General features: G+C 47.7%; 1 protein-coding gene across 9 annotated transcripts in view; it reads left to right on the forward strand.

Moving 5' to 3' along the window:
- TJP1 (tight junction protein 1) overlaps positions 1–18,316 on the forward strand; it is a 324,709-nt gene that overhangs the window by 177,070 nt on the left and 129,323 nt on the right. Inside the window, exon 1 of one of the 9 annotated variants that reach the window (XM_077918891.1) lies at positions 14,626–14,761. The exons of the other annotated variants lie outside the window; for them this stretch is intronic. Coding sequence (XP_077775017.1) covers positions 14,711–14,761 — 51 coding nt within the window. The 5' untranslated portion in view covers positions 14,626–14,710. Of the gene's footprint in view, positions 1–14,625; positions 14,762–18,316 lie in introns of those variants that run through there. 9 annotated transcript variants of the gene reach the window in all.

Here is an 18,316-nt window from a genome sequence, read left to right on the forward strand (position 1 = left end):
TTGTGAGATCTCACGAGATCTTGTTGAAAGTCGCCACACGGCCCTGGTAAGCGAGGCCTTGGCCATGGGGCAGTAGTGAGGGACACTTTCCTGTTTCGCCTCAAGACGGCAAAATGGAACTGGCCATCCCTGGTTTTGATCAGATGGCTGAGATTGTTGGACTTCCCTGCATCAAGAAGGTGTTGTTAGAGTCCATGGAGTCCTGGGTTGAGGCATATAATACAGGCATATAATACCTTGTTAACAAGTCAGTAGCTGAGTAAGTTTCCCAAAAGTTGTGTAAATCCTGGTCAAGGTTCAACTTGCAACACTTCTGAAACAAACCTTTCTAGTCTGACCAGGAGGATCCAGGATTGAAATGTCTTTAAGAATGTTTCCCTCAGCGGCAGTCAAGGGCGTGGGGTGTTGTGGGGAGATACAAAAACAGGGGAGATACATGGTCAGTTAGGGCAGGGATACAGATTACACCAGTGTTTCCCAACCTTTTTTGGGCAAAGGCACACTTGTTTGATGAAAAAAATCTCGAGGCACACCACCATTACAGCCCCGTGACGTCAGCGCGCAGCGTCACGCCGGGAGGGACGCACGAAAGTGTAACTTTCAATTTTTTCCCCTCCCCCTTGCCAGGGAACCTCCAAGCTTTGGGGGTGGGGGGGGGGGAGGAGGCAGCAAAGCGAGGGACTGAGGGACTCCTCCAACGACAAGGGTTGGGGAAGAAGAGAAAGGGCTATTCCGCTCCAGTCACGGGAGGGGAATATGTACTGGCCCAACTTGTGTGCGGTCTTCGGAAAACGGGGTGCGGGAAGGAAGCCTAGGCTCGGGGTCCACCGACCTCGGGGGAGAAAGGCAACAACCGGAGCCGATGACGAGCCGGCGCGTGCGTGCAGCGGCTGGCCTCGAGCTCGGGAAGCTGCGCGCAGCGATGTTGACGCGGGGCGCGCGAGAGCTTGGGGGCGGGGCGGGAGAGAGAGAGAAAGAGTTGGCAGCACCAGGCGCTGTTACTTATTGCGCTGCGGACGCTGCCAGCAACTGCAGTGGTTGTGCGGCGGCCGCCGCCGCAGAACGTCCTCGTCAGTCAGCTGAGCTGCCTGGCGGCGTAGGGAGCCGAGGGGCGGGGCTTCCTTTCTGAAGGAGCTGAGGGTGGGGGTCCTCCGGCGCCTTCGGCGAAACGGCGCCGGCCCAGAGCGCTTCTAGGAGGCTGCCTTTGTGCGCGACGTAAAGCCCTCTTTCCCTCCCTCCAGCCCCGTGTCACATGTGGAAAAGGGGGCTGGATCCAGTGATGCAACTCGGAAAACTGTTAGGGAAGCCAGAGCAGGAAAGTGAGTAGGAGGCGGCGGCGCCGCTTTAACCCACGTTTCCTTTTTGAAAGAGAAACCAGTGTTTCCCAACCTTTTTTGGACTCGCTCGCGGCACACCAGGCAACATCTCGCGGCACACTAGTGTGCCGCGGAACACCGGTTGGGAAACACTGGATTACACTGTTTGCAAACCAAAGACAAGCAGGTAGAAGAGAAATGCTTGGATACGTTCATGTGCTCCATCCAGTGCAAGCTGCTTAATCTTTTGACTTGCATTCTTGACATACTTGGTGCTAGAAACTGACCTGCAGGATTTAATTGTGTATCCAGCCAGCTTCAGGGGTGTCAGATTTGCCCCTGGATCATCAAACAGTTGAACAATGGAGATGACACTCTATTGTCCAGGATACGTCAACACTATTTCTGCCACCCAGTGCCAAAGCTTGCAGTCTTTCGTGTTCACAGCTCCACCATCCAAAGTTTGTTGGTGCTGATTAAGCTTTTCTTCCGTTTCACTCCCTGAGTGAATCAATAAAGAGCTTTGGGGCCTAGACAAAAGGTTCAAGGGTAGAAGGAAATCCTGATTTGCTCTGATGGCTCTGGATCGTGCTGATCTACCTCACAGGGCTCTTGTAAGGATCATTGGGAGACCAAGAAAGGCAAAAGTAAACATGTTTGTCTATGAGAGGAAGAAAAGTTCTCAAATCCGCAGTTGGGCAGTCTGTTTATTGGGAACAACCAAACAGTGGACAGATTTCATGTTCTCCAGAACTCTGTATCAGTACAAATCTTACACTAAGTAAGGGATGAAATTGTGTGTGCAGTGAGGAAAAATAGAATAAAAGTACAAAAATGAGTACAAAATCAATTTGTCCCCTGGCAGGCCACATATATTTGGATGTGATTTTAACTCAGAATTTTCATGTCTCCTGGGAACCTGGAACGGTCTCCCTCTGGAGGTTATGGACTCCCCTTTCTTGGAGGTTTTGAAGCAGAGGTTGGATGGCCATAGATGCTTTAGCTGAGATCCCTGGATTGCAGGGGGTTGGACTAGATGGCCCTTGGGGTCCCTTCCAACTCTACTATTCTATTATTCTCTCTGTTTTTCACCCATTTGCTGTTTCAGGCAACCTTGCCTCTTTAGAAGCTGCTTCACATCAAAAATGCCCACATAAAAAGAAAAACAAAAAACTAGACAGAGGTGTCTACAGAAAGCTGGTATGAGTGCTTTTAAAGTGCAGCAGTTGCCCCTTTTGGATTTTCTGAGCCTAGGGAAACTCCAGATTTAGCAGAGAGAAAGTTTGGAATTCAAAGATGAACAAGGGGTTGATAATCCACATTAAGCTGGGGTGCAGCTGGACCCTACTCTCTGCTCTCTGCTCTCTGCTAGGATTCTAGCAGAATCTCCATTTTTCAAAACAAAGCCCAGCTGTTGCCTAGATTTCTTGCATGCCTTAAGCTAAACACAGGGGCCTGTGGTTAGCCAGAAAGCAGAAGAAGAAAAAATACAGTATGTTTGCTTTACATTAGCAAATACAGAGATTGCTTTTTGGTAAAAGTGGAAACTGAAGCCAGATTTTGTAGCAGTACCTAGTGGTTGGAGGGGATGTGACTCGGAAAATAATACGAGATAATCTACACTCTCAAAGCTGTATATCATCATTTGTGCTACTAATAGTTTGGGGGTAGAGGCAACTGGCAGACAATCCAAGCTGAGAGTCTCTTGCCACTGTAGGGTGTATATTTGGGCAAGAACAGGACAGATGCATCCACCTGAAACACAGCCGCTCCTGAAGGCGAGGCATACAGTATGTTTCTCAGTCTTTATTTAGTCACTCCCAGAAAGTCAAGAGGAGCTGTGCAGAAATAGGATAAAAATAATCTAAAACTGTTCTGCAGCAGGAGTGGGGTGCCATGCTGCCAAACGATATTTTTCCATCATTCACTCCCCGCCTCCCATCCATCGTTCTGATATATATATATATTGAATATAAATACAGCGAGAGAGAAAGATTGGCTCTGATGCAGGAGGATGCTGGAGACATTATTAAGACAGAGCGAAACGAAGCCTTTGGGTGATGGCTCTGCCCCAGCAATTCTTTCCAATGAAAGAGAGAGAGAGAAGGTTCTTGGAAGAGTACACACGTTTTGCCCACTCAGCAGATTGTACCTTCTTCTGCAGTGCCTACAAGACGAAGGTGCACGCAATCCTTAACAGAAAGAAGGGAGCGCCAAGGAGTTCAGAATGCCTGGATCCAGGGAATGGGTCAAAAAGAGAGCTGGATGTGGGCTTTGTTCCGTAGTTTAACAAACGATGTATAGCAACCTAACTCAGAATCAACTCTGTGCAACAACATTGGATGGTTGCTTTTCCCTGTATTGCTCCTGACCTCCTGGCTATGCCGATATTTGAACTGCGATTGTGTGGTGCTCCCTTATATCAAAAGAGACTGTTGATTCACCTGGCCCCATAATGATGGCTTGCCTTGTCAGTGGCTGCCTGAGGCCTGCTGCCTGAGATCATAGCGAGTGCCAGCTCCAGGTTTGGTGGGGCCCTTGAGTAGCCCCTCTCCTTGCCACTGCCTCACCCACAGCAGCCGCCAGCGAGGCGAGTGGAGGCTCCTCCTCCTCTTGGATGGGGGACAAAAGGGTGGCCAGAACAAACAATCATCCCCTTGATTGTTCTGGCCATCCTTTTCTGCCCCATCCAAGCCCGTGAAACCAGTGGAAGAGGAGGAGGAAGGAGGAAAGGTTGCAGCATTTGGGACTTTTCAATTTGAGTTAGAGGTGACATGATGGAAGTTTATAACATTAAGGAGAGAGTGGAACAGAAAAGTTTTTCTTCCTCTCCACACTAGAACTGGTGGGCATCCAATGAAGCTGAATGTAGGAATATTCAGGACAGTTAAAGGAAAAGACTTCTTCATGCAGTGTAGAGTTAAAGTGAGGAACTCCCTCCCATAGGAGGCAGTGATAGCCACCAGCTGGGATAGCTTTACAAGAGGAATGGACAAATTCAGGGAGAAGAGGGCTACTGATGGCTCCTCGCCCTGGTGGCTAGGCTCTGCCCCCACCGTCGGAGACAGAAATGGTAGCAGTGCAGAAGAAGAGCCCTGCGTGCAGCTGATGACGATGGTGGGGAGGAGGTGGCCTTGTGGGGGGAGGCCAAGGAGGGTGAGCTGCCCAAGAGCCCCCCCAAGCCTGGAGCTGGCATCACACGTCCTTTGGTCTGGTTGGTGTAGGCATTAATTTTTCATTTGGATCCTACTGATTGTCCTTCATAATAATTATTTCTTTCTTTCCTTTCTTGCATTTATTTATTTATGAAGGTTGTTAGCCTCAGGCTCGTGAGGAAGGGCAGGGTATGAATAAATAAACAACTCTCTCTCTGCCTTAAAATTTTCCAGGTGAATTTGTACTTACAAATGGTACTTTTAGCAAACAAAACACTGTGCCTCCATGAGCTTGCGAAGGCAGAAACCTTTGTGGAAGGAACAAAGGTTTCCTTCCTTGTGAAAAGTAAAGGGTTGCCATACATCTGGAATTTCCTGGGCATCACTGGGACTTGGCCATCGGAAACAGTGTGTGGGCAGAAATCGTTTAAATGTCCGGGAAAATCCAGACCTATGTCAACCCATTCCGGAAGTGCAGATTTTTGCAAATTACCTAAAAAATAGCTCAAAAACTTTTTCTTTCTTTTTTTGAGATCTTTGGTACCTGCCCCCATGGAAGCTCAGCTCAATAACTTTGCCCCCCCTAAAAGCAACTTTTGTGTCCGGATTTTAACTTTTTGAAATATGGCGCCTCTAATCTATCTAAGCCATGCAGTCAGTTTCTGAGCAATGAGGGGTTCCTGCGCTTAATCAGGATTTCTTTGGAATGACGGTGTCTTACAGATATATGGTTTATTTTCATGGATATACAACCTGAGCATAGGATGGAGGGGCTCACAGCATTACCACCCCAAAAAGTTCTTGCTTCCCCATTAGGCTTCCAGGGAAACCCCCAGCTCACAGCTTCGGTGTCCAGCACTGAGCAACACATCAACAAAGGCATGACTTCCAACATGACGTGGTCCAAATCCAGGATGCCATCTTCCGGGTCCACACTCCTGTGCGAGTCATGTGACCCGCACAAGATTGTGGCCCCCCCAAAGCATGCTTTTGAGGCACAATGCCCCAAACAAATGTTTTTGGGCGCCATGACCGAAAAAAGTGCAGCCTGAAATCGCATGAAAACTTGCAGCAGCCATTTTGATTGCTGTGCTCTTGCAAGAAAAAATGAGACGTCCCATTTCTTCTTTATTCTAAAAGGCATATTTCTTTTTTTAAATAACAAGAGACAAGTGCTTATAGGACAAGTGCTTATAGTTTTCTAGGAGCAATTTATTTAGTTACTAGATAAAAACAACCCAAGGTGTAACTAACAGATCATGTTGGGGCCACTTGCATCATCCGGATTAGTTCTAACCATTTAGCTAAATTTGAAAAGGCCCTTTGCATTTTGAAAAGGGGGTTTATCATGGCTGGAAAGCCACCCAATGGTCCAGGCTCAGCCCATCTGAAGGAGCGCTTGCCTACAATATCACAGAATGCTACCCAAGCTCTAAGATCAGCCACATCCCTGCTCTCTGGCCTGTCATTCTTTCGAATCAGATTGGCAGGTACCAAGATAGGGTGTCTGTGTCATGCTTTATAGAGGACAGTCCGTTACCAGGTCACAGTCCTCCCCAGTATGGTAAGATCTCCAGGACCAGAGGCATTATACCGGTGAATACCAGTTGCTAAGGGGCAAACAGCAGGAGGGGCATGAGACTGTGTCCTACTTATGGACTTGCGGTATCTGGTTGGTCATTGTGAGGGCTTGATAGGTCTTTAGTCTGATCCAGCAGCCAAGTTCTTAGGTTCTCATTGCTGAATTAGAACCATGTGCACACATGACATGTCCTTTCCATCATAAATGACTATCTTGTGTCATATTGCTCATGCTGTTTATAGTTTAGCTATAAGCCATCTTGAGTCCCTGCTGGGGAAAAAGACAGAATGATGTTGATGCTGATGCTGATGCTGTGAATTTATTTGGGTTCTCAAGATGTGTGTGGTGGGGACTTCTTTCCCATCCATACTGCTGGAGAAGAACCTTTGGACTGGAGACGCTGGGCAGTCCCCTCCAACTCTTTTGCATGCAGAGCAGCTCCCCTCCCACTCACCCCGATAAACAACCTTCATCCTAACAGTTGGTTAAAATGGTGATAGCCGCCATTAATATTAACAGTGCTTTAAATATTAAATTGTATTCCTGCTGCGTCTGCAAGAAAAAAAATAAAACAATGAAGCTATAATGGGATTTCCTCCATCCCAGAGCAGCTGAAAGAATCGACAAAGATGCCAGCTCTTTCCCAAGCTGCTGTGTTTCCTTTGGTTCTGATGCTTTAGTTATGCACTTTTAGAAGTGTGTGCAAGTGAAGGAGGCTCTAGGGCTCTTCCATGTCTGTGGCCCAGGGCTGGATTAAGACTTTTAAAGGTCCTAAGCACTGAAAAGATTATGGTGACACAAAGTTTGCCTGTATGCTGAAATGTACATGTATGTATGCCATGTACAACACATGACAGAATCTGATTTCCTTACATTATTTCAATCTGCATTAGCTGGGGATAATGGATAAGTAATAAAAACAGAACAGAAAAATGGGGGAAGGGTGTGGAATGTAAGGAATTCTAAGAAGGTTGACTACTTCCATTAAAAAAAAATCAAATGCCAATTCCCCCCCAAAATTTCTCACTTTTTTACACCCCATTTGCCGCTGTCCTAAGCACATGCTTGCTTTGTCTTTTGGGTAATCTAGCACTGCTGTGGCCCTGTTCAGATGTAACAACAAACTGTGGTTTGCTGTTACCTGATTGGTTCTGCATGAGCTTCCCACTTCTCTTTGCCCACAAGGGAAAGAGTACTTCTGTTTGTAAAGAAACCAGGATATCAAAGCTCAGTTTGTCAGCAAACAAGAAGATCAGACCTGGATTGGATGTTGACATCCCAGCTAACTAACCAGCTGAACTGAACAAGCCACTGTTTGCTGTGTTTGGATGCAACAACAGTGCTTAATGCTTTAAGTCACCATCCATTGCATGCAATGAGGAGTGGAACATGCTTTTGCCGGCTCATTCACATGTCTTATGCTCCTCCTGTCTTGGAGGTGGTGCCAATATGCCCAAAGGTAGAAGCAAGCACATGGGCAGCTGCATTGAAGAGGAGAATGTGGTGTGGGGCACACTCAGAGAGAGTCCCCCCAAGAGCATATCCCTCCCCCCCAAACCTGGAACCTATACTGGAACCTATACATAACAGCCATGGTTTACTGCAAGGGCTGCTATCTGTGGCCCTCCAGATGTTGTTGGATTGATGTGGCTGGTGCTAGCTGGAGTCTAATAACATCTGGAGGGCACTATATTGGCTATCCCTGCTGTTTTGTCTAAATTGGTGCTAGTAATACCAGAGACTGGAATGGTGCTTACATTAAATGAAAATAACACTGATTCTATTTACTGTACATAACTCTATCAGCTGGAACTGCCTTCCCCAGCAAAGGACTCTGCAGATGTTTTGGACTACAACCCCCAACAGCCCCATCCAACACGGCCAGTGGACAGAGATAATAGGAGTTGTAGGCACCATGTAGGGTTGTCCCTGCCCTAGGATGAGCAGTGGCTTCATTTGTGGCTGCAAAACCCTTCAATGGAACTTTACACGCCTCCATGCTGCTCAGAAATATCTGCAAACTCATCACATTTTGTAAGCTTTATTTTCTTCTGGAAGCTTCCACAGCCTGCTTATCCTCAACAAAAGTTCTCTCTGTGATGTCAACTTCCTCTCTTTGTAAGGTTGCCATATCAAATATGGCAACTGGAACATAATCCTGGGAAACTCAATATGATTGGGAATCATTTCTTAATACAATAGTGTGGGTGTTGTACAGGCCATAACGCTATTGCAGTGGGAAGTGGGGAGAGAGGGCATTGCAGTATATCGAGGGCCATACAAAATATGTGCCCAAGTTAAAAATTTGTGGAGAAGGGTCAGTGAGGTGCCTTAAATAAGAAACAAAACTGGTGTGTTAGTCTGCCTTTAGAATAAATACCGTTTTATGTTTTGTGTTTGTTTGTTTATCTATCGACTTATTTTTAAAAGCAAAGAATGGAATAGAGTGTTTAATTTCACAATGATAGAACAGTCAAACAGTTTCAGTGTATTCAGTGTGAGTGAGCTACTTGGGGATGGGGAATAAAAGGAAAACTGGTACATTCTATTTCTGCTTTATGTCATGCCCAATAAACATTTCTTCCAGAGTCAAAAGCAGGAACAAAATACTCATTTACCAGAAAAGAGACTCTGTGCTGAGTTTTTAAACAGAGCAGATATTCTTTTTAGGTAGAGAACAGTCTGGGAAAACAAGAGGTTTCTAGCAAACTACCTACTGCATTTTCTCAGTTCAGAGGCTGGTTTCCTGTGGTGATCCCTGCCTTTTCCTTCCTGTCCATTCCATCAGGGTTGGAAGATGAAAGCTACAGAAAAGCAACAGTGAGTTCAGAATCCTGTGGCATTCTGAAAGAAAGCATTTTTTTAATAGACTCATAGGGATTTCATAGAGTGAGGATTATTGGAGATTATTAGACTGGAGTTCTTCAACCTTGGGTCCCCAGATATTGTTGAACTACAACTCCTGTTGTATGGGGTGTTAGGGGAAGGGTAGCACCTTTGGTGGGGGACACATCATACTCCTTCTGGGGTAGTTTGTCCACTTTTGGTCCCTACCCTGCATTCAGCTCTCCCCTGTGGCTCCTACGAGCTGTCAGCATGTGACAGCAGACACACCCCGGGAACAGCGTTAACTGGCCGGCTGAACCAGGTAAGGGTAGCCAATGAGTCTTAAACCATTAGTGAGTTACGGACTTCCTGTGCATGTGAAGATAGGCTCTGGTGGATTGAGTGGACAGCGCCAATAGTGGGTCCAACAGTCAAGAAGGCAGTTTCTGCAAGTGCTGTAGAGGGAAATGAGGGGCAGATGGGGCTTGTCAGCCTGGGAAGGTAGTCCATCTGATTCTAACCCTCCACTGCCTTGTGGGCTATCTTCAGGAAAAGAAAAGGCTAAAGAGTAAACCCTACGCAAATCCTGGGTAGAGACTCCTTAAGAGCCACCTTGTACACCTCCTTCCAGCAGGTTCTGCAGCCAAGCTGGTGCCAAAAGTCTTGCTCTGCTTTCCTTTGGACCACATCAGTGAGGCCAAGAGGCCATCTGTGCAGCCCAGAACCTCCCTACACACTGCTCAGCCATGCGCCCCAGGGAAGTTACTTTGGTACTTCTAATGTAACATTCTGACTTCCTGGAGGTACACTCCATTGTCTCTCAAGACAGATGGAAGCCAACAGCAACAGAAATTCCTGTATCCCCAACCAGCTTAGCCAATAGTCTTGGATGGTTGCAGTCTAATGACACCTGGAGGGACCCAAGGTTGAAGATGGTGTATCTTGTCCAATCTCCTGCTCAGGTGAGAAACGTGTGGCCCTCCAGCCATTGCTGGACCAACTCCCACTATCCTGCATTACTGGCCATGCCGGCTGAGGCTGGTGGAGTTGAGAGTCCCACGCCATTTGAAGGTCTGCAGGTACCCCTCTTGCTTTAAAATGCTGGTCAGGGGCAGCTTTGTCACAAGGGGCCCTGTGGGGCACCAGCTACTGCACATTTCTCCTGTGCATGCCCCTGGATTCTGGAGCAGCTCTTAAGTCATTTCAACAACACACGTAGAGAAATCCCTGATTTCCATGCCACTTGGCAAGAAGGGGTGCCATTTGGATTTTCCTCCACCGCAGGCATGACAATGTTTTAGACCAGTCCTTTGCAGTGTTTGATAAAATAAGGCACATCAAGACAGTCCCCTGGTGCTTAAACTGTAAATGGAACGCCTGGATTTCAAAAAAGAGAGCACTGCTTCTTGTTCTTATTTCGTAGCGTTACCCACAGCTCAGCTCTGCCGTTTAATAAGAGCTTTGTCTGAGCTGAATCTTGGCAGTGTTGAGACCAGATTCTGTTTCAGATACAAACAAGGGGTCCTAGAATCCAAGCTGCAATAAACCCATTCCTGGTAACATTAAGAAGTAGAGTCCCTCATTTTCCAAATTAAGCTCTAGTATCAACTTTAAGCAACTGTCATTGAAAGCTGAGTGGAATCAAAGTATTGCAGAGTTGGAAGGCACCCAAAGGCTCATCTAGACCAACTTTTTGCAATGCAGGAAATAGTTAAAAGTGTTCACAGCCAAGAGTGCAACTGGAAACTAGAGACTGGTGCCATCTACACACTTTGCATATGGGCAGAGGGCTCCATGCCTGGGAGGAGCAGTAGAGCTCTGCTGCCCCTGATGTCCATGCGTTGAGCAGCCAGCACAGCAACTGAATTCGGCAGGGGAAGAAGGCGCTTCCTCCTGTGAGGACTGTAATTGCCATCAAGTCAGCAGCCTGAAGGAAGGACTGTGCGGCAGGAGCTGCACACCCCCCCCCCCTGGCCTGGACCCTGTCCCCTACTATGCTCCTGGATCTGATCTGGAGGGACAAAGGCTTCTGGGGAGGAGCTGCTCTTTATCAAGGTCAAGACAAACAGGCTCACCTCTAATGCTAGTGAATCGCCATTGTTCTACTTGGCAGCCAGAATCCACATGGACAGAACTATCTAATTGTATTATAAGAACTGTAACTTTAAGAACTGGCGCTTGCTTTCTCCTCCTCCCTCCCATTCCTTGTTCCTCCTGTGTCACATCTTTTTAGATTTTGAGTTTGAGGGCAGGGATAGTTTTAGCATTTTTTGTAAGCTGCCTTTTCAACCAAAGGGCACGGCATAAAAGCCTTAAAAGGATGAAAATGAACTCCAATTGTTCAGGACTCCACACCAAGTGGAAATGCCCTGTGCGCTTGGACTTTCCACATTCAAATGTTTACGGACAATTCAGGGGCTCATATGTGGCCACACTGCCTCTTCTATATGTGAAGCTTCCTTCACGTGAAAAATGTGTGAAGGGGACTAAATTCACAAGAAATTCAGCCTATCAGGCACGTTGGCAGCAGGTGCAGGAAATGGACACATGTGCTCCAACTGCACTTTCCTGGTGCCTACTGTTGGCGATTCACCACCTCTACAGTGGTACCTCTAGTTATGAACTTCATTCATTCCAGAGGTCCATTCTTAACCTGAAACTGTTCTTAACTAGAGGCGTTCTTTTGCTAATGGGGCCTCTTGCTGCCACCGCGCCACTGGCACACGATTTCAGTTCTCATCCTGGGACAAAGTTCTCAACTTGAGGTAACTCTTCCAGGTTAGTGGAGATTGTAACCTGAAGCGTTTGTAACCTGAGGCGTTTGTAACTCAAGGTACCATTGTAATTTTTTTGCATTTGGCAGGTGATAAATTTTTGTGTGTGCTAGTCAGGAGGGTTCTCTGTCTCTCCTCCCCTCCTCTTGGTATGTAGACCTCACTTCTCTCACTCCTGAGACTTAAGACATGGAATTGAAGTGTGCTTAACCTTGCCTGTATTGTGCCTCCAAATTTATCTGCTCATGTTATCATTTCACACTGATAAACAAAGCAGCAGGGACAGAGTTCTCCTGCCTTTGCAGGAACCCAAATAATCATTACCTCTACTTTACATTCAGCATGGAAAACTACACACACATTTGCTCAAAGCTGACTTTACTGTGGTGATCTGGGGGACCACAAGGCTTGATTTCTGCAAAACAGCCTTTGCCAGTCTCGTGCCCTCCATCTACAACTGCCATCACCCCCCCCCCTTCCAGCACAGGTTGGCAAAGGCTGTTGTAAATCTTTGCTGTGCACGCTTCTGGCGGTGCTCACGGCTTGCTCAGAATGCAGCACTGCAGCTCCATACAGTTCTAGGCCTCCACGAGTGATCAAATTATGCCCATCCTGCATCTTTGCTCTAGCTGACTATTGCAGAGCAACGCATTTGAATTTAAGATCACATTGCTCATTTTCAAGGCCCCAAGTGATGTAAGCCCTGTGCTCAAGAATTGGTTTCCTTTTTTTCTCTTTTACTGAAGAACAGGGTATTTTAATGTCATCATCATGTGTTTGTGGAAGGGATACATTGATTGAAAATGTCTAGTAAACCAGATCAGTGGTAGGGTATTTGGTGAGTCAGCATGGCAGTAATGTGGAATTGAGGATTGGAGTGATCGTTCTGTGGTGTTATGGACAAAGCTGTATTCTAACTTTTGAAAAAACTTTTGCAAAAAGGTGTATATTTGTTTTTTAAAAAAGAATTGTTATTGGAACTGCAGTGACTGGCACTTTGCATCTCCGCTGCGGGGATCCCTTGATCACCTCCCTCCTATTTACTTCTGTCCCTCCTCACTTTCAGAAGGGCTCAGAGGCCTTGCTTTTCTCAAAGGCCTTTTGCAGGATCCGCACTTGCCTTTCTGGCTTCCCTATATGGGGAAGTTTTTAATGTTTAATATTTTATTACGTTTTTGTGTATGAAGGAATCCGCCCAGAGTGGCTGGGGATTATCATTATTATTAGCACCAACTGAAAGCTTTATATTGATTAGGCATGAGCCAGGTTGGGTTCTCTTGTGCCACCATGGTAAGAAGCGTGGCTGTGAGCCTACGTGTGCGTATTCAAAAGGTTGCTAAGATGAGTTCAATGGGATGTGCTCCTGGGAAACTGCACACTGGATTGAGGCTATGCCACTAGACCTCAGGCACTGATGCCTTATTGATTTTAGAAGAAACTGTTTTCTTTCAACAAACCTTTGCAGAGTGCTGTCCTTAAGTTGCTTTATGCTGCCACTGCCTTTTAGCCTTTTTAAAAGAATGTTTACTGATTGGTTCTATTGATATTTTAGTTTTTATTGTGCTGAGTTTTGGTTCTGATCTTAAGCTGCCTTGGATATTTCCTTGTTAGGTGTGGTATAAATGCAGAAAATAATGAAGATGCTAATGAGATTTTCTCCCAAGTTAAGTGCTGCAGCCACCGGTGATCAAAACTGCAAATATATGGCCTGTGATTCCTCATCTGTGCTAAATTGGGCCTTGGTTTTCTTTTGGCTAAAAAGCAGAAAATTTAAGTTTCCCGCTTGCATTTTGGGAAGCAGTTCTGATGTTGATACCAAAAGCTTTGGCAACAAGAAACCTGTTAAGACGTTAAGGTACCACAATTCTCTTAGCTGGTTTTGTTTTGTTTTTGCTGCAAGAGACCGTGTGTGGCAATTTTACACCCTTACCTGGGAGCAAGCCCAACTGAACTCGTGGAATTTACTGTACCGGACTACTCAGTATAGGATCGCACTGCTCAAACACGGCTCTGGGAATGGTTATTCCGATTGCAAAACAGAATAGTGAAAACCAGGAAAGAAAGCACGCTGGGCCTGGGAGAAGACCAAGAGTTCACTCTCTGCAAACCCTCTCCCTCCTCCTGCCGCGTTTGGGTCGCTCTGCAACCCGCTCCAGCCTCCCGTCCGGTCCTCTGCCCGGCAGCAGCGGGAGCGCCCTGCCTGGCCGGCCTCCCTCCTCCGCGGCCGCTGATAGGCTCGTCCGCGCCGGGAAAGTCGGTGCCCCAGTCGCCGCCCGGGTCCGAACCAAAGCGCTGGGAAGCAGCGGGGGGGGGGGGGGGCTTGCAAAATCCCTGCCCCTTTTGCTCGGAGGGAAGCCAAGCAACTTTCTTGCAAAGCGTCGGTCTTCTTCTTTTTAAACACCCTGCGCATTTATTTGGAGCGGAGGGAAAGGAGGAAGAAAGCAAAATGATGGCGATGGGGAAAGTCCTGGCGCCTCCGCAGCTGCCTTGCGGAGCCCCCTTCATCCCGCGATTCCATCCCTATTGATTCGCCCCTCTCCCTCCGCATTCCCTGCGCACCCGCGCAAGCCAGGCTCCTCTGCGCCCCCCCCCCTCCGGGAGGAGAGAGGTGGACACTCCCAGCAGCCCGGCAGACATGTCAGTGGTTGCTGGGAGAGGCGGGGGAGGGAGCGGGCCAGAGCAGCGGGCGGCCGGGCGGGCGGGCGTGTAGCTGCCGCCGCCGAGGACAGAGGCGCCTCGCCGCTCCGGCCGGAGGAAGCCGCGGAAGCAGAGCAGCGCCCCCCCCCCCCCCGAGACCCTCGCCGGGCCAGGCGCCGCTCTGCTCGGGGCCGGACTTGCAGGCAACTTGGCTGGCCGGCGGCGGCGGGCGATGCTGGCCGGGGCCGCCGCGGCGTGAGGAGGCGGAGGGCGAGCGCGCGAGAGCGAGCGGCCGCCCCGGGACTCCCTGGCGGGCGGGCGGGCGGGCGGGAGGCGGAGGCAGCGCGCCCCGTCGCCCCTCCCTCCTCGCCGCCGCCGCCCGCTCTTCCCTGCCCTCCTCGGGGACGGGAAGGAAACAAGATGTCTGCCCGAGTCGCCGCCGCAGCTGCTGCTGCTGCTGCTTCCACCAAGGTAAGCAAAGCCGCCTCGGCTGGAAGGGGGGGGGGGGGCTCCGGAGCCGGCCTCCCGCCTCTCTGCCCCCGCCGGCCCGGGAAGGGGAACGAGGGGGGACGGAGGGGCCCTGCAGCCTGCTGCCTCGGGGGCGCGCGCCCCTTCGCCGCTCCCCGCGCGCACAATTCCCCGTGTGGCGCGCCTGCTCCCCCCCCCCCCCGCCTGGAAGGGGATTGAAGAGGAGTGGGGGAAACACCGTCCTCCGGCCCCACCTCCCCGCCACTCTCTGCTCAGAAGCCTGTTCGTTGTTGTTTAAATGCCCCCCTCTCGCAGGCTTGGGCTCAGTACAAAATGATTTTTAAATCAGTAAAAACCAAGAGGGTCTGGCTTGGTTGTGTGTGTCTGAAGTTAATGGAGCTCCTCTTTTTAGGTTCGCCCAATTCTTCTTTTTCTCAAACTCCCCCCTCCTCCCCCCCCCAAACACCTGTTGGGTGAAGGGCGGCTGGTGTGCTCAGGATACCACCAAACTCTAGGTTAGTTCCTTTTGGAGTGGGTGGCAAAAGAGTGGATGGTTTCTCCTCTTGGAGGGCAAGTTTTAAAAGTTAAGCTCTACAGATGCTTTCAAAGGGGACCCAAGAGAAGATTCCAAGTCTCCTTACTCAGGAGTAAGTCGTCACTGGGTTCAGTGAGACCTCTGCCCTAAATAAATGGCCTTCCCACTACAGCCTTATCCTGAGCACATTTTTTACGCAGAAGTAAGCCCCTCTTGGTTCAGCAAGACTGAATTCCCTTACTCTCCTTGCACTCTGCTTTTGACCGAGAAGGTGGGGTGGATTATGCCCTGCAATTTGTCAAGCAGCCAGCTTTTAAAGTGAGGTGTCTCAGGGTGGAAACTTGCTTCCTGTGTGCTTTTAAAATACAGATTGGGAAGTGCAGGTGGTTGCAGTTTTGCCTTGTAAAAATTGCAGCAGAAAACGTTTGCTTTGGGAGATTTCAACTCTCATCTGAATTGCATGTTGTTTCTGTGCTTTAATCTGGGGTGTGAATGGAATTAGGCTGGGTTTGTTGTTTTTTTAGCACATGGTGTGTGTGATGTTTTTTGTACTCCAAAGGACGTGTCCTTTCTTAGGAATTTCACATCAGGAATTCCTGAAACAGCAGGTTTCACAATTCCTGAAATACAGGATTTCTCAGCAACTCCCTTTGAATCAGCTGCTGCTGACATAGTGCAAATATGTTTGGGTGGTGCTGGGAGCCCAAGAAAAGCTCCACCTGCTCTGTAGGTGTATTATATGGTACAGGTGCATGTAGTACTCCGACCTCCCTCAACTCTGCAGGAGTGAGTGAGTGAGTGAGTGAGTCAGCCAGCTGTGCTGTTTTACTCCTAGAGGAAGGAGGTGGAGTTGAAATGCTCAACAAGTTTCTCCTTATGCATGAAACCTTAGACTGGAAACTTTTTTGTTTTAAAAAAGGTAGAATAAAGCTTCCCCTTCCCACTCTAGAATTATAAACAGTTCTTGGTTCTTTTGGAGACAGTACATTGGTTGTTTTGTGTTGGCTGCGTTAAGGAATATTGCTCGATAGTTCTCTGGAAGGGTTTGCTCTCAAGTGAAACTGTGTAGTTTCTGTCTGATGTCATCTCTTGGTATGCGCTTGCACCTGAACTGTGCGCCTCTGATACTGCACTAATGCAGTGGCGTTGACGCTTGGCACAGATTCTTGGCAGTAGAATCAGTTTCTGGTGGCATTCATGAATAGTCATTCTCCAATAGGTATTGGGTACAGTTTCATTTTTAACTTAAGTCTCGCTTTATTGAGCTTGCAAAGTTTGTGACTCAGAGAAGCACCACAAAGTTCATAGTAGTTTTTAAATTTCATTTTTTGGCATTATCTTGGCACTTTGAAAAAATATATTATAACCTGCATTAGAGTATTTTTCTTCTCAGTCTCCAAAACGTGTTCATTCTTAGGTTATGTCAGGTGAGCTATATCTGCCTTGGTTAACCTGGGGTCCTCCAGATGTTTTGAACTATAATTTGCATTATCTCCAGACCTCATAGCGGATGGAGATTGTTGTCCTGCACATCAGGTTGACCAAGGCTGAGGCATATGAATCCAATGCATACATTTTCTTTTGGAAATGGCACATTTATTACTTTGTTCTAGCAAAATGCAGGAAGGGGGTGGAGAAGGGGGAGAAAACCAGATACTTAAAGATAACTATGATGCCAAAGAATCTGAAATACTTTTCAGCTTTTCCAAAATTGCTTCCCTTAGAATGCTGGTTATACCTAGGTAATAAAAGTGAATACTGCTTTCATTTGTGTTCTCTTTGCCTTGTGAGAGTGGCTGCGTCGCTGTTGCATTGCCATGTAAATATGGCAGGGAGGGCAATGGTCTGTTTAGGCCTTTTGTGTTGCTCCTTGTTCTTAGTAGTAAGGAATGTTTTCCCCCCTTTCCTGATTTTTGTTTTTAAAACTCAAATGTGCATATGAACAGGAGATTTGAACTGCTTGCTTCAAAGCATCATAGCCAGAGATAATGCAATTCTGTCTAATGGTTGTGCAGTGTGAACTTAAGGATGTAAACACATAGCACAAATTTTAAAGAATGATGAACAAAAGTCATGTCAAACTTGCTCTGTTCCCACTGATAGATTGTGGTGTTGCTTTACGACAGGGATGGGGCTGGGTAGCCTTTGATGCCTTCCATGAGAGTATGTACACCCCCCTTTTTTAAAAAGATACGTGAACAGTGGAGTAGCTTTAGAACACTTTGCTTTCGGAAGAAGTTAAAACAAATTAATTTTATGAGGGGTGATTTTATTTTGTTTTGTTTGTTGCTTTGGTAGTCTTACTGCTGCTACATTTACTTGCTATGAATATTCAATAGAAAAAGTGGGGGAAACTTTGAAGGGCTTTTAACAAGAATGGGGAAGTATTGAGTAGATTCCTATGGTACTTCTCAGTCACATTCCAGATAGCACCCAAAGTGATAATAACAGCATTGGTGGACAGGTAATTGCATTTTCTCTGTGATTAGCAGGTTACAGTTTGGGTACTGGTAAAATGCAGTTTCCAGTTTCACATACCTGGGGATGGAATACTGGATTTTCTCCTTCACCCTCCTGCACAAGTTGAGAAGAAAGTTATTTAGACCCGTTTAATATCTAACAGCTGTGTGTACCTTCCACAATGAAACAATACTATGAAAAGGCCTTTACTAATCTTTTCTAATCACTTTAAAATGTTCAAAGGTAACAGTTTCAACCAAGGCTCTGTACATAGAGGGAGGTACCGTATTTTTCGCACCATAGGACGCACTTTTTCCCTCCTAAAAAGCAAGGGAAAATGTGTGTGCGTCCTATGGAGCGAATGCAGGCTTTCGCTGAAGCCTGGAGAGTGAGAGGGGTCGGTGCGCACCGACCCCTCTCGCTCTCCAGGCTTCAGGAAGCTATCCGCTAGCCGTGGGAGACCCAGCTCTCCCACCGCTAGCGGAGCGCTGCATTAATCCCGAAGCTTGGGGCGTGCGGAGCGGAGCTCAGCGCGCCCCAAGCTTCTGGGTGCCGGCAAGGTC

The sequence above is a fragment of the Podarcis muralis genome, chromosome 14 (genome assembly GCF_964188315.1).
Source record: "Podarcis muralis chromosome 14, rPodMur119.hap1.1, whole genome shotgun sequence".
Taxonomy (NCBI): domain Eukaryota; kingdom Metazoa; phylum Chordata; class Lepidosauria; order Squamata; family Lacertidae; genus Podarcis; species Podarcis muralis.